The sequence below is a fragment of the Anguilla rostrata genome, chromosome 7, assembly GCF_018555375.3.
Source record: "Anguilla rostrata isolate EN2019 chromosome 7, ASM1855537v3, whole genome shotgun sequence".
Classification (NCBI taxonomy): Eukaryota; Metazoa; Chordata; class Actinopteri; order Anguilliformes; family Anguillidae; genus Anguilla; species Anguilla rostrata.
Window position 1 is genome coordinate 135,855 of NC_057939.1, and position 14,539 is coordinate 150,393.

General features: G+C 44.4%; 1 protein-coding gene across 1 annotated transcript; it reads left to right on the top strand.

Moving 5' to 3' along the window:
• Nucleotides 1–482: 482 nt before the first annotated feature.
• Nucleotides 483–8,444, top strand: ltb4r (leukotriene B4 receptor). Its single transcript, XM_064342124.1, has 4 exons — nucleotides 483–922; nucleotides 4,104–4,608; nucleotides 6,051–6,327; nucleotides 7,513–8,444. Exons 2-4 carry the CDS (start codon nucleotides 4,112–4,114, stop codon nucleotides 7,927–7,929), a joined length of 1,191 nt encoding a protein of 396 aa, XP_064198194.1. The 5' UTR covers nucleotides 483–922; nucleotides 4,104–4,111; the 3' UTR covers nucleotides 7,930–8,444.
• Nucleotides 8,445–14,539: the final 6,095 nt, after the last annotated feature.

The following is a 14,539-nucleotide window of genomic DNA, read 5'->3' on the forward strand; positions in this document are numbered from 1 at the left end:
CAGCCTATCAGAGAGTGAGCGTGCTACTGTGCATCTGGCAGCCTATCAGAGAGTGAGCGTGCTACTGTGCCTCTGGCAGCCTATCAGAGAGTGAGCGTGCTACTGCGCCTCTGGCAGCCTATCAGAGAGTGAGTGTACTGTGCCTCTGGCAGCTATCAGAGGAGCGTGCTACTGTGCCTCTGGCAGCCTATCAGAGAGTGAGCGTGCTACTGTGCATCCGGCAGCCTATCAGAAAGTGAGTGTGCTACTGTGCCTCTGGCAGCCTATCAGAGAGTGAGCGTGCTACTGTGCCTCTGGCAGCCTATCAGAGAGTGAGCGTGCTACTGTGCCTCTGGCAGCCTATCAGAGAGTGAGCGTGCTACTGTGCCTCTGGCAGCCTATCAGAGAGTGAGCGTGCTACTGTGCCTCTGGGGCAGACAAAGAGAGAGAGAAAGAGAGAAGAAGAAACGAGAGAGGAAGAGACAGAGAGAGAGGGAGAGAGGAGAGAGAGAGGGACAGACAGAGAGAGAGAAAAAGAAAGAAGAGGGAGAGAGAGAGGAACAGACAGAGCAAGAGGAAAAAGAGAGAGGAGGGAGAGAGAGGGACAGACAGCAAGAAAGAAAGAGAGAGGAGGGAGAGAGAGAGAGGAACAGACAGAGCAAGAGAGAAAGAGAGGATCCAGGTCAGTGTTGTAAATGAGAATTTGTTCTCAATCACTTTTACCTGTTTAAATAAAGGTTAAATAAAATAAATAAAGAAGAGGGAGAGAGAGGGACAGACAGAGCAAGAGAGAAAGAGAGAAGAGGGAGAGAGAGAGAGAGAGGAAGGGAGGGAGGGAGGAGGGAGGGAAAGGGTTTATAGACTGGCAGCACTAATACCAATAACAGAGAAGTTGGAGGTCAGAGACACGGACACATCCAGACCCTGTCTGCGTGACACACAGGTCAGCCTGAAACCAAACTCTTACTGTTTACGTTTCTCTGAGTGAGTGTGTGTATGCATAGGGTGTGTATGGCATGTGATTGTGTATAACTTGTTTGTATGGTGTATGCGGTGTGTGTATATGATGTGTGTGTGGTATTTTTATGGCGTGTGAGTACAGTGTGTTTGTGTGAATGTTTTTATGTATTTATCTTGTTTATGTGTGCAGCTATGGTGTGTGTATGTGTATGGTGTGCGTGTGTGTGTATGGTGCGTATATAATGTATTTTATGTGTGTGTGTATGTGTTTTTGATGTTTATGTGTGTGTTCATGGTGTGTGTGTGTGTATGGTGAATATATAGTGTATATTGTGTGTATGTGTTTTGGATGTTTATGTGTGTGTGTATGGTGCATATACAGTGTATGTAGTGTGTATGTGTTTTGGATGTTTATGTGTGTGTGTGTGTATGGTGCCTATACAGTGTATGTAGTGTGTATGTGTTTTGGATGTTTATGTGTGTGTGTGTATGGTCCATATACAGTGTATGTAGTGTGTATGTGTTTTGGATGTTTATGTGTGTGTGTGTATGGTGCATATACAGTGTATGTAGTTAAATGTACAAACACAGGTCCTTGTTCTTATGACGTGGGCACAGTGATGTTGGCTAATAGGAAACATGTAAGATCAAGTACATTCTTACACAATTAACTGTACACAGGGTCCTTATTACAGCAATATCCATAACAGGATATTACACCACCAGGATGCATGTGCGTGTCCGTGTGTGTGTGTCTACATGTGTGTGTTTGTGTGTGCGTGTGTCGTCGTGTGTGTGTTTGTGTGTGTCATTGGTCGGGGGGGGGGGGGGTTGGGCAGTGTTTCTCAATGTGTCCACTTGTCAGTTGTTGCGGTCTTGTGAATGCATGTGTCCTCATATTTGATGGCCAAAGTCCTGTTCCAAGAGCAAGAACACAGAGAAGCAGGAACAGTCAAAGATCCCAGCAGTTATTGGATGAGAAATGATATAACAGCTCACCATTCTTTGCTCGATTGTAGACGAGACGGGCCAATCACACAGCTTGTTTTTAGTTCTCTCATTTCACCAATGAATGTTACCTAAATCTAAGAATGAAACGGAAGGGAGAATATGTAATTTATGATAGCAGAATTTTAGCTCATTTTAAGCAATTAGCTTTACAATGTCTAACTAAAAACGTTGGTCATATATTAGCTGGTACAGAGAGCAATTTAAAAATATAGCTGCAAGCAGCAATGCGGGGCCCTACGAACATGTCCAAGCCAGATGAATACTAGGCAAAGGAGAAAAGAGTCCTAGCTGCATAGATTTTAGGATTTTGGACAATCTATATACCTGTGCATGAGACGATCCAACTTTCGGTTCATGAGAAACATTACTTCGAAACATGATTGTGCATTAGAATGAAGTGCTAACTTTGTCACGCCAAAATCACACAATTTTTAACGAAACGACTTTTCCTTATCACCCTTGATGGAGAGCATACCCAAGAGTACACATGTGCGATGGTGACGGAATCAGGTAAAGCGTTCATGAGAAGATGAGTTTTAAAGCGTTATATTAGCATTAGCTTCCCGCCAAAATTTCAAATGCCTGTAATTTCCTTGTTTTTTGAGATATCTGCAACTGCGTCAACATGGTACAACATGGTAGTGCCCTCTTCATGCCCAGACCATTTCAAGTCCCTAGATTATTGTTGTACAAAGTTATAAGCATGTGAAATTTATGGCCAAATTTTGTTTTTTTTTAAATACCAGTTTCTCCGCCATTTTGGAATGGATCTCTTAGCTGTTAACACCCTATAGGGAGACATGCACCATACGCGTACATGGGCAATTTTGGATCAATCGGACTTACAGTTTATTAGAAGAAACTTTTTATAAGTTTTGCCAAATTTTCAATCTGCAGAAAAATCCATCATGGCGGACTTTATGGGTTCTTGAGGCATATTTGTTCCTCATTAAGGAATGACACAAGTACACCTGGTTTCATAAATTTTCATCAAACGGTGGAAATGCCAGCATTTTGAAATTTGCTTTTAATCGGTTACTATAGCGCAACCTATGGACGAATCATGGTCATTCTTTCTGGCATAGTTACTCATCTAGTTTCGACCTGGTAATTTATATCATTTTTGGTCAAGGACTTTTTGAGTTATTTGACCATTTCCAGGAAAATAATAATAATAATAATAATAATAATACCAACGAAAACAATAGGGTTCCTACTTTGTAGGACCCCTAATGATGGGGATGACTTGGCTAACATGTTAGTAGTGTGTGTGGGGGGGCAGTAATGTGTGGTTGGGGGGTAGTGTGTGTGTGGGGGGGTATTATGTGTGCGGGGGTAGGAGTGTGTGTGTGGGGGGGGCAGCAATGTGTGTGGGGGGGCTGTGTGTGTTTATGCTGGTCTCTGTATGTACTGTTGATACTGATGGTGTTATCTTGAGGTTTACTCAAGATAAAGGTGTAAATATTGGCCACTAACACTGACTTCCTCATCTCTGCGGCTGCTTTACTTCCTCACATTTTTTGCAGACTGCTTGTTTGCAAGACATTTGCAGATCTTAGAAAAACATTTGTAGACATTGCTAGAAATAACATTTGTGATAACATTCATATGATGTACACACTTGTGTGTGCTTGTGTGTGTGTGTATATATGCGAGTGTGTGTGTATATATGTGTGTGCATGTGTGTGTGTATATATGTGCGTGTGTGTATATATGTGTGTGTGTGTGTGTGAGTGAGTGTGTGTACGTGTGTGTGTGTGTGTGTGAGTGTGTACGTGTGTGTGAGTGTGTGTATATATGTGTGTGTGTGTATATATGTGTGTGTGTATATATGTGCGTATGTGTGTGTATATGTATATGTGTGTGTGTGTATATATGTGTGTGTGTGTGTGTGTGTGTGTGTGTATATGTGTGTGTGTGTGTGTATATATGTGCGCGTGTGTGTGTATATATGTGTGTGCGTGTGTGTGTGTATATATGTGTGTGTGTGTGCAAGTGTGTGTATATATGTGCGTGTGTGTGTGTATATATGCGAGTGTGTGTGTATATATGTGCGTGTGTGTGTATATATGTGTGTGTGCGCGAGTGTGCTCTGTAAATAATATTCTCTCTCTCCTCCTCCCTCTCTCTTGTTTTTATTTCCCCTCCAGCAGTTTTCCTCATGGCAAACGCCTCCACCCTCCCCCTGCCAGCCCATGGCCCCGCCCCCAACCCCGCCCCCTCCCTCCCCCTCTCACACCAGGTGGGTATTGGGATCTTGAGCGTGGCCTTTGTGCTGGGTTTCCCAGGTAACCTGTTTGTAGTGTGGACAGTGCTGTGCCGCATGACGCGACGCTCTGTCACCTGTGTGCTGGTGCTGAACCTGGCGGCAGCAGACGCGCTGGTGCTGCTCAGCGCCCCCATCTTCATCCGCTTCCTGGGGGGTGGGCGCGGGTGGGAGTTTGGGTCGGGGATGTGCAAGGCGGTGCACTACCTGTGCTGCGTGAACATGTACGCCTCCATCTACCTGATCTCCCTGATGAGCGCCGACCGCTGGCTGGCCGTCACACGGCCCTTCCTCTCCCAGCGTCTCCGAACCAAACGAGCGCTCTGGACCCTACTGCTCGGCCTCTGGACCCTCGCCTTCCTCCTCGCCCTGCCCATGCCTTTCTACCGCAGGTCAGTGTGTGAGCGCGTGTGTGAGTGAGTGTGTGTGTGTGAGTGTGTGTGTGTGTACGTGTGCGTGAGTGTGTGTGTGAGTGTGTGTGAATCTGTGTGTGTGTACGTGTGTGTGTCTGTGTGAGTGTATGTGTACATATGTGAGAGAGAGAGTGTGTACACGTGTGTGTGTGAGTGAATGTGTGTGTGTGAGTGTGTGTATTTGTGTGTGAGTGAGTGTGTGTGCGTGAGTGTGTGTGTGTGAGCGAGTGTGTGTGTGTGATTGTGTGTGAGTGTGTGTGAGTGTGTGTGTACATATGTGAGAGAGAGAGTGTGTACACGTGTGTGTGTGAGTGTGTGTGTGAGTGAATGTGTGTGTGTGAGTGTGTGTATTTGTGTGTGAGTGAGTGTGTGTGTGTGTGTGTGTGTGTGAGTGTGTGAGTGAGTGTGTGTACGTGTGTGTGTGTGTGTGTGTGTGTGTGTAGTGGTGTGTGTGTGTGTGTGTGTGAGTGTGTGTGGTGTGTGTGTGTGTGGTGTGTGTGTGGTGTGTGTAGTGAGTGTGTGTGCGTGAGTGTGTGTGTGAGTGTGGGTGGGTGGATGTGTGTGTGTATGTGAGTGAGTGTGTGAGGAGTGTGTGTGAGTGTGTGTGGGATGAAGTGTGTATGTATAAGTGTATCAACGTGAAGTAAAGAGTGTGTATTGTTGGTGTGATTTGTGAGATGGAAGGATGGAGAATGATGTTTGTGTGTGAGTGTTGTGTTGGGCATGAATGTGGTTGGTTAATGCGAATTTTGAATGAGTACTGTAACGGTTGAAATACAGAATGTGTTGTATGTTGGTGCTTTTTTGTGTGTATGAAGAGATGGGATGTTTTGGTTGAGTGCTTTGTGTTTGGGTGAGTACTGTGTGTTTGGTTAAGTGCTGTGTGTTTGGAGTGAGTACTGTGTGTTGGGTTGAGTGCTGTGTGTTTGGAGTGAGTGCTGTGTGTTGGGTTGAGTGAGGTGTGTTTGGAGTGAGCGTTATGTGTTTGGGTTGAATGTTCGGTTTTGGTTGTGGTGCTGTGTTGGTTTGAGGTCTGTGTTTTTTGAGGCTTTGTTTGGTGTGCATGTGGGCTTGATGTTCATTGTTTGCTTTTTAGTTGAGAACGTTATGTTTTGTTTTGGGATTTTGTAGGTGTTGTTGTTTTGGAATTGTGTTTGGATGAGTTTGTTGGTGATTCTGTCTGCTGGGATAAGTACATTGTATTTGGATTGTGTGTCATGTGCTGGGGTTGAGTGCTCTGTTTTGTGTGCTATGTGTTGGGTTAAGTGTTGTGTGTTTGAGTTAAACGTTGTGTGTTTGGGTTGATTGCTGTGTATTGGGTTGAATGCTGTGTTTTTGTTTAAGGGATTGTGTGTTCAGAAAGTCTCTCCCCTCCCCCTCCCCTTTCCCCCCTCTCTCCTTTCTTTCTGTCCCCGTCTCAGTAACGTGCAGCCCTATCTCAAGAAGAACGTGTCGCTGTACATCTGTATGCCCTATCACTGGGACAGCATCAACCACCAGGCCTTTCAGTACCTGATGGAGACGGTGCTGGGCTTCCTCCTGCCCTTCTTCATAATCATCCTCTGCTACTCCTCCATCATCTACCGCCTCCGCACTGCGATGTTCCAGCGCAAGGGCCGAGGAAACCGACTCATCCTCATCATCCTCAGTGCCTTCATCTTCTTTTGGCTGCCCTACCACATCATCAATGTCCTACAGGTACACCCCCCACATTATCAATATCTGGTGGACTGAGCTGGCTGGATCCAGCTCGCCAGCTTCTGAGAAGGGCTGGTTCCCTTAACTGTGATAGTTATTCAGTTATTCAGTTATTCAGAACAGTTATTCCTACTGCAGCTTGAGGATGTAGACTGGACTGGACTGACTCCTTTTCATAAGTCAGTTTTACAAGCATGGTAGTTCTTTAAAGCCATCCGTACACCTGAAGCAATCCCAGGGATGTGGCTGACCTCCAGTGGAGGATAGTACAAAGGGCAATAGCAACGAACGCACATCTGGTGTACCTGGATCTTAATAATGTGGAGGAGTTTCCTTTCAGTTCTGCAACAGAGTCTCTTGCTTATATTTATTGAGTGCCCAAGGTTAAGGATTTTGTGTAGTCATTTAGAAAGTTGTTTCAACAGGTGGGGGAAGTATTTTGCTTTGAAATGTTCATTCAGCCCCAAGTATGAGTAAAGGAAGAAGTCTCTGTATGTTTTGTTGAATTTCCTGGAAGGACTAGCCAAACTGGCAAGTTGTAAAACCAGAAAAAACAATACAGGGACCCTGTTATGATGATGACACAGTTACTGGCAACTAGACTCAGGATTGAACATGCTTACCATAAGCTGATTGCTAACCTGGATGCTTTTCTGATTATTTGGGGGCATAGGTAATGTATCAATGTACAGTTCAAGATGATTTGTCTTTCTTTTTGACTTTCTGTTTTATTTATTTATTTTTGTTAGGGAGGGTTGGTTGATGTAATTTAAATTATGAATGCTCTCTTTATTTTCAAGAGCTAATTCATTATTTAATTCAATTCTCTCTCTCCTTCCCCTCCTCTCTATCTCTCTGTGTTTAAAAAAAAAACCTTTTCCACTTGCATTTGTTGTGAAATCTCTCTCTCTGTTTTTATCCTCTTTTGCTCTCTCTCCCTCTCCCTCTCCCTCTCCCTCTCTCTCTCACTCTTTTTTCCTTCCGTGTAATGTGTGCAGATTGATGGTTTTTGTGCCTTGTGTTTTTTTGTTTTTTGTTGTAGTGTTATAATAAAGGTGATCAAACTCAAACTCTCTCCCTCCCCCTCTCTCCCTCTCCCTCTCTCTCTCTCTCTCTCTCCCTCCCCCTCTCTCCCTCTCTCCCTCTCTCTCCCTCTCTCTCTCTCTCTCGCTCTCCTGTATGCAGGTGGTGGGGCTGCTGCAGGGCCTGCCCTCGGCGCGGGTAGCTGCTGAGACAGCTCGTCCCAACGTGACAGCATTTGCGTTTTTCAGCAGCAGTGTGAACCCGGTGCTGTATGTGTTCGCGGGCAGCTCCCACATCCGCCAGGCTGGGCTGGGCTTCATGGCTCGGCTGTTTGAGGGAACCAACTCTGAGTCGGGCTCCTTCTCCCGAGCTGGCAGCCGATCCAGCTCCACCACAGAGTCCTCCTTTCTGCAGAAGCTGTCGGTGCGGCTCGGTCGTCAGTCCACCCGCGAGGGGGATGGGGCGGGGCCTGTGTCCGAGCTGGGGGCGGGGCCTGTGTCTGAGTTGGGGGCGGGGCCTGGAGCAGAGCTGGGGTCAGGGCCTGGATGGCAGAACACCTTTGCGGCTCTTCTTCCATGAGGCAGTTTCTGTCATTTGACACTTTGATGTGACAGAAAGTTTGAATGACCACATTCTCTTCTGATGGTAAAAAAAAAAAAAAAAAACCGGGCCAAGTTAGTTTAGGAAACATTGAATAGCTTTAGTTTAGAATAGAGCTTTTAAATTTGTGTGAAATAAGAAATAACGCAATATTGTTTGTTGTAACTTGGCCTCAATTTGATATGAATGCTTTTAACTGTAGGCCCAGATTTAGCTATTTTTAATTAATGACTTATTGGCAGTGCATTGTATGCATGAGTAACTTGGCATATTTGTATGTTGAAAATGTTCTTCTTGAGATTAGTATGTATCCTGTTAATAAATATAATTTTAATAGTCTGTGCATTAGAGGAGTACTGAGGAGCCTGTGCATTGAAGGATTAAATATTTGAATGTGAGATTTTTAAATGAGCAGTATTGTCCTTTGCATTAAAACCTTCGAAGATTGAGCACACAGTATTGAAATTGGTAGTAAAGAGACATTTAAAATGGTACTGTTGTGGACTTCACTGTGCATTGTGACTCAGTGTGTTGGGTCAGGGCTGCATTGTGACTCAGTGTGTGGGGTCAGGGCTTCACTGTGCATTGTGACTCAGTGTGTGGGGTCAGGGCTGCATTGTGACTCAGTGTGTGGGGTCAGGGCTTCACTGTGCGTTGTGACTCAGTGTGTGGGGTCAGGGCTTCACTGTGCGTTGTGACTCAGTGTGTTGGGGTCAGGGCTGCATTGTGACTCAGTGTGTGGGGTCAGGGTTTCACTGTGCATTGTGACTCAGTGTGTTGGGTCAGGGTTTCACTGTGCTTTGTGACTCAGTGTGTTGGAGCTCAGGGTCTGGTTGGTAGGACTCATGGACTCGTGTGTGGGTCAGGGCTGCATTGTGACTCAGTGTGTTGGGTCAGGGTTTCACTGTGCATTGTGACTCAGTGTGTGGGGTCAGGGCTGCATTGTGATTCAGTGTGTTGGGTCAGGGCTTCACTGTGCATTGTGACTCAGTGTGTGGGGTCAGGGTTTCACTGTGCATTGTGACTCAGTGTGTGGGGTCAGGGTTTCACTGTGCATTGTGACTCAGTGTGTGGGGTCAGGGTTTCACTGTGCGTTGTGACTCAGTGTGTTGGGGTCAGGGCTGCATTGTGACTCAGTGTGTGGGGTCAGGGTTTCACTGTGCATTGTGACTCAGTGTGTTGGGTCAGGGTTTCACTGTGCTTTGTGACTCAGTGTGTTGGGTCAGGGCTGCATTGTGACTCAGTGTGTGGGGTCAGGGCTGCATTGTGACTCAGTGTGTGGGGTCAGGGCTGCATTGTGACTCAGTGTGTTGGGTCAGGGCTTCACTGTGCATTGTGACTCAGTGTGTTGGGTCAGGGCTTCACTGTGCATTGTGACTCAGTGTGCGGGGTCAGGGATGCATTGTGCGCTTGGACTCCCTTACTGACTCAGATATGTGGTTTCTAGTTGTGGCAGCAATAATGTAACAAACATAATTTACTCATCATGAAATTGTACTGGCTGCTGCTATGTATGAAAAGGTGCCCTGAATTGGGGGGGGGGGCAGGCTTTGTAGAAAAAGTGCTGTAATCTCTGCATTGTGAAAACAAAGTGTATACAAATACCCTTAAATAAAAGCTGAGGATGTGCACTTAAACCACATATGAATGGTTTGAATGTGGATTACAGAGCCAAATCAAGAAAAAAAAGACTTTGTCCCAAACATTATGGAAAGAATCTGAGACAAGTAACAATGTGCTTTGTTTTTGATGCTCACTGCCTGGTTGGGAAACATTGCTCACTAGCGCCAGTAGGCTCCAGTATTGGTCTTTCTTTCAATGAATGCGAGGCAGTTTCACTGCGGAGTCACTTGGGGAGAGCGGTATCTCACATCCTTATTGGACAACCCCGACCCCGCCCAGAATCCATGCCCATATAAGCGCTGCCCTTTTCCTTACTGTGCAGTGTCTGGCTCCAACATGGCAGCATGAAAACTGCATTTCCAGGATCTGGTCATAAATATTTTTTTTAGTTCCCCCCCCCCCCCCACATTTTGGAAAGTGTGAATTTGCCTCTCCCATTGCTGGGACTCAGTGTGACTTGCATGGTGGTAGTGCTGTATTTATGGACCTATGATACGTGCTGCAATGAGGAGTTACGATGCACAGCTTCAGTCTGCTGAACCAGGAACCACCAGAGGAACAGACATCATGTCTTTCCGTGGAGTGCAGGAGGGCGTGTGCATGTCTGCACTCAAACTCAAACCCTGGCTGTTCTACCCCATCTGGATGCAGAAACTCGCTCCACACCCTCCTCCCTATTCACTGGTCTCCAGTGCCCTCCCTAACCACCAGAGGGCGCTCCAATCGTTAACTGAATACCAATCGTTAACTGAATACCTTAAATCTACCTAACTCTAACCCTAATCCTTTGTCATTGAACTCTTAGATCTGCTCTTAAAACTCACCTCTGTTCTTTAAATGCATCATGCTACAGTATGTAGGAATTTGGTCCTTATGAAGTACAACTCCGTGTCCAGGTCAATAACAATTTATTAACAAAGCAAAAATAGTCTTTAATGCAGCATGCAGCATACCGGGTGAAAGCAAGGCAGTTCAATCACACCATAGTGATGTGTGGGTACAAGCTTTTATGCCCCATACCTGAAATAGAATACTGAAATAAAATGCAGGTTCCTGTCCCTGATTGGGTGACAGGCAAACAAATGGACACTGTTACATATGTATGTGGTGTAGAAGGAAACCAAATAGTCATTGTCACCGAGACTTCCTGTCTCACACCCATTAATTATTCTGGCCTCACCCTGGTGGTACCGTCATCACAAGGCTTTGATCCTAACCCCCCCTTGATCATTGAATTAGGTTGATTGTGTTAGGTGACCATCCAAAAACACTGAAGCAGGAAATGTATTTTTCCCTACAAGTAGAATTAGCAGATATATCAATGCCCAGCCATGAAAGGAGAGCAGAATGAAGGAGAAAAAGAACAGAAGGTTCTGAATGTTGTTCAAATAAAATGGGAGATAGAGAGAGAGAGAGAGAGAGAGAGAAGGAACTGAGAGAGAGAAACACACGCACATATGCTGTATTTTCTGACTTCTCGTTGTCCTTGGGAAGTTGAGTGCCTGGAGCCAGAGGCCATGGAGGAAGTCCTGAGAGTTTAGTACAGCACATAATTTCAGTAAAAATAAAGATATTCTCCACCTATCAGAGGAAACCATAAATTGTGCAACCCCTTGAGAAACCTTGGCGGATGTGTTGAGTAACACACTGTTTTCTCCAGAGACGTGGCAGATCTTTTTTTAGGGAGCGTATGATGTGGCAGTTGCTCACTTTGTGGAGGGCTATGAGATCTGCAGTAAAGCTGATGTTCTGCTGACAGGGTGATCTCCTTCAGAGCTGTTGCAGTCATCCTGCTGCCTCTGTGGAATGCTCATAAAACTACTGAGTTGAAATCGCAATATATAATCTTCACTTTCCGACGTCGTATAATCACATTTGATGCTGTTGGAAAGCCGATGACATGGGAAACAAGTTGGGGTCTTTGGTGGTGTCATTGGTGTGGTACAGTGGGCACTGAATAAAGATACTGGAACACCGTTGAAACCTGAACTGATTGGTAATGCAAGTTACTGAAGAGTCAGCAGCCCACTGTGGCACAAAGGGTTAATGTGGTGTGATAGGCTCACAAAGATCATGTAAGCAAGCTGTGATTGTGACTTTCATTGATGATCTGGGGTTTTGCTTTGATATTTGGGAATATTGGGGGAAAAGTGGAATGGTTTGAGGAGACTTGTCAATGAGCAAATCTGCCAGTTGTTCCCACTCTCCCTGTAAGACAGCATACCTGCAGGGGAAGCCAGAGAGAGACCTCCAAACCACACACATGTGCACACACAGACAGAAAGACTCCTTTTGATATTACCCTCTGAGCCATATCAGGTGATTTCTAAATACTAAGATAAAATCAGGACTTCTAATAAATGGGGAGTTGGAATTAGATAAGCTAAAATAACATCCCTGCATTTCTCATTCCTGATAAACTTTCAAAGTGTAACCAGCACGCGCTGGAGCTTATCACTGACCGACCCCTGATGAGACAACTGAAGAATCAGCTGACCTCCAGCTCTCAGACAGGTCGCAGTCAAGGGCAGTGGGCACTGACACACATAACACAGCACACTGCCAAATACACACTATTAAACTCAGAACACCAGCAGCAGTCCACTCTCAAACACAGCACACTGCCAAAGATTCACTATTAAACTCAGAACACCAGCAGCAGTCCACTCTCAAACACAGCACACCAGCAGAGATCCACTCTCAAACACAACACACCAGCAGTGATCCACTCTCAAACAAAACACAGCTGCAGGGATCCACTCAGACAAACCATGAAATTAAATGAAACACTTTGCTTTACACACACACAGACACCCAAAATATTACAGTAAACTGAATTTTTTGTTAATTGTTTGCAGTTGTGACTTACTAATTTTTCACAGAGTGTAAACAAATTCATTAGTTGAGGTGAATTGAAGAAACAGACATTTGCTTATTTTCAAGGTAGGCAAGATCTTTTTTGTTGATTTCCAGAGGTGTTGCTGCTAGCTAGTGCATTATATTTGAATAGTCTCTGGAAAGTAATTTAGAATCTGTTCTGGTGTGTTCTTTTATTGGCTGTGTTCAAACCTAAAATAACATAACGTAACGTAACATAACGTAACGTAACATAACATAACGTAACATAAAGTAGCGTAACGTAATATACCGTAACGTAATATAACGTAATATACCGTAACATAACGTAACATAACGTAATATACCGTAACGTAACATAATGTAACGTAACGTAATATAACGTAATGTGACTTCCCGATCACGTCTCCTGTCTGTTCTGGCCCCACGATGGTGGAATGACCTCCCCGTGGAGGTCAGAACAGCTGAGACACTAACCCACTTCAAGCGACAACTGAAGACTCACCTCTTCAGGCTGCACCTCTCCCCATCCCTCCCTACCTCCCTGTAATCTCTAAATTGACTGTAAGCTTAGGGTTGTAACTAGGTAGCTGTTTTGTAGGTGACTTAGTTAATGCACTCGTCTTAACTACTGCTTGTATTTTTGCATAGACTGCGTTGTTGCTGTTCTCGTTTGTGTTAGTGTTAATCAGTTTAACCTACAGGGTCCAAGTTAAACTATGCAGTTGTTCCCTGCACTTGGAACGGCACTTCTCTCTAGGGTTTTCGACACACTTGTTCCTGGTTATGGTTATACACTTTGTTGTACGTCGCTCTGGATAAGAGTGTCTGCCAAATGCCTGTAATGTAATGTAATGTAACATAATATACCGTAACGTAACATAACATAACATAACGTAACGTAACGTAACATAATGTAACATAACGTAACGTGGCATTGTGAAGGGAACAGACCATTCAGCCCAACAATGCTCACCATTTTTCTGACTACATTACACTTACTGCTCTGATTACCTGCGAACTACATTGTGCCTAACATCATATCAAGCCTAGTCTTGAAAACCCCCAGAGTTTCTGCCTCTACTACATGACCTGGCAGGCTATTCCACACATTGACTACTCTCTGTGTGAAAAAAAATCTTCCTAATGTCTGTACGAAATTAGCCTTTTGCTAATTTCCATTCATGTCATCTCATTCTAGTAAAAGAATTCAACCTTAAGAATCTCTTGTAGTTCACTTTGTTGATCCCCTTTAAGAATTTAAAAGCCTCAATCAAGTCAACCCTAAATCTCCTTTTACTAAGCTTGAAAAAATGAATCATCTTAAGTCTTTCCTCATAGCTTTAGTCTTTCATACCAGGAATCAATTTGATTGCCCTTCTTTGAACCTTTTCCAGAGCCTCTATCTTTCTTGTAATATGGTCAACAGAACTGTGCGCAATACTTCACATGTGGTTTAACAAATTGTATAAGATAACTGCCTTGGAATTATATTCAATACTTCTGGCTATGCATCCCAGCATCCTGTTGACCTTTTTTACTGCTACACCACAGTGCCTAGAACCTAAAAGGCTTTGATCAACCATTACTCACAAGACTTTTTTCAAATTGAGCACATTCCTATTTTATTCCTCCCATAAAGTAATCCTGTATAATGTTAGCTGCGAACAGTAGCTGTTTATTTTTAAACCAATTAAAACAGAGGGCTGAGAAACTCATGCTCAGATCTGGTTGTATGCTTAACTGCTTTGTCTTGTGTTTATTTGCTGAATTTATATTGTGGTTGAATGAATGTCTCATATTTCCTGTACGAATTCATGGAATGTTCAGTTAACATTTAACTAGAACTGAAGTTTCAGATTCAATTAAAGCACCATAAAGAACTGATCTTCCTGGCAGAAGCCAGAGCATTGTATGAAATTATTAGTTATCCTTTCAAACCTTAACCATGTGGAAGACTCAAGTGTATATGTGTGTATCACAGGGATCACAGGGGTCACAGGGAGCAGGGGGGTCACCTGGTCACATGGTCACCTGGCTCACCCCAGGGAAAATAAAGGAAGAATAAGGGCACTTGCATTGGAACAGTTAATCTGCCTTCTATCTGTAC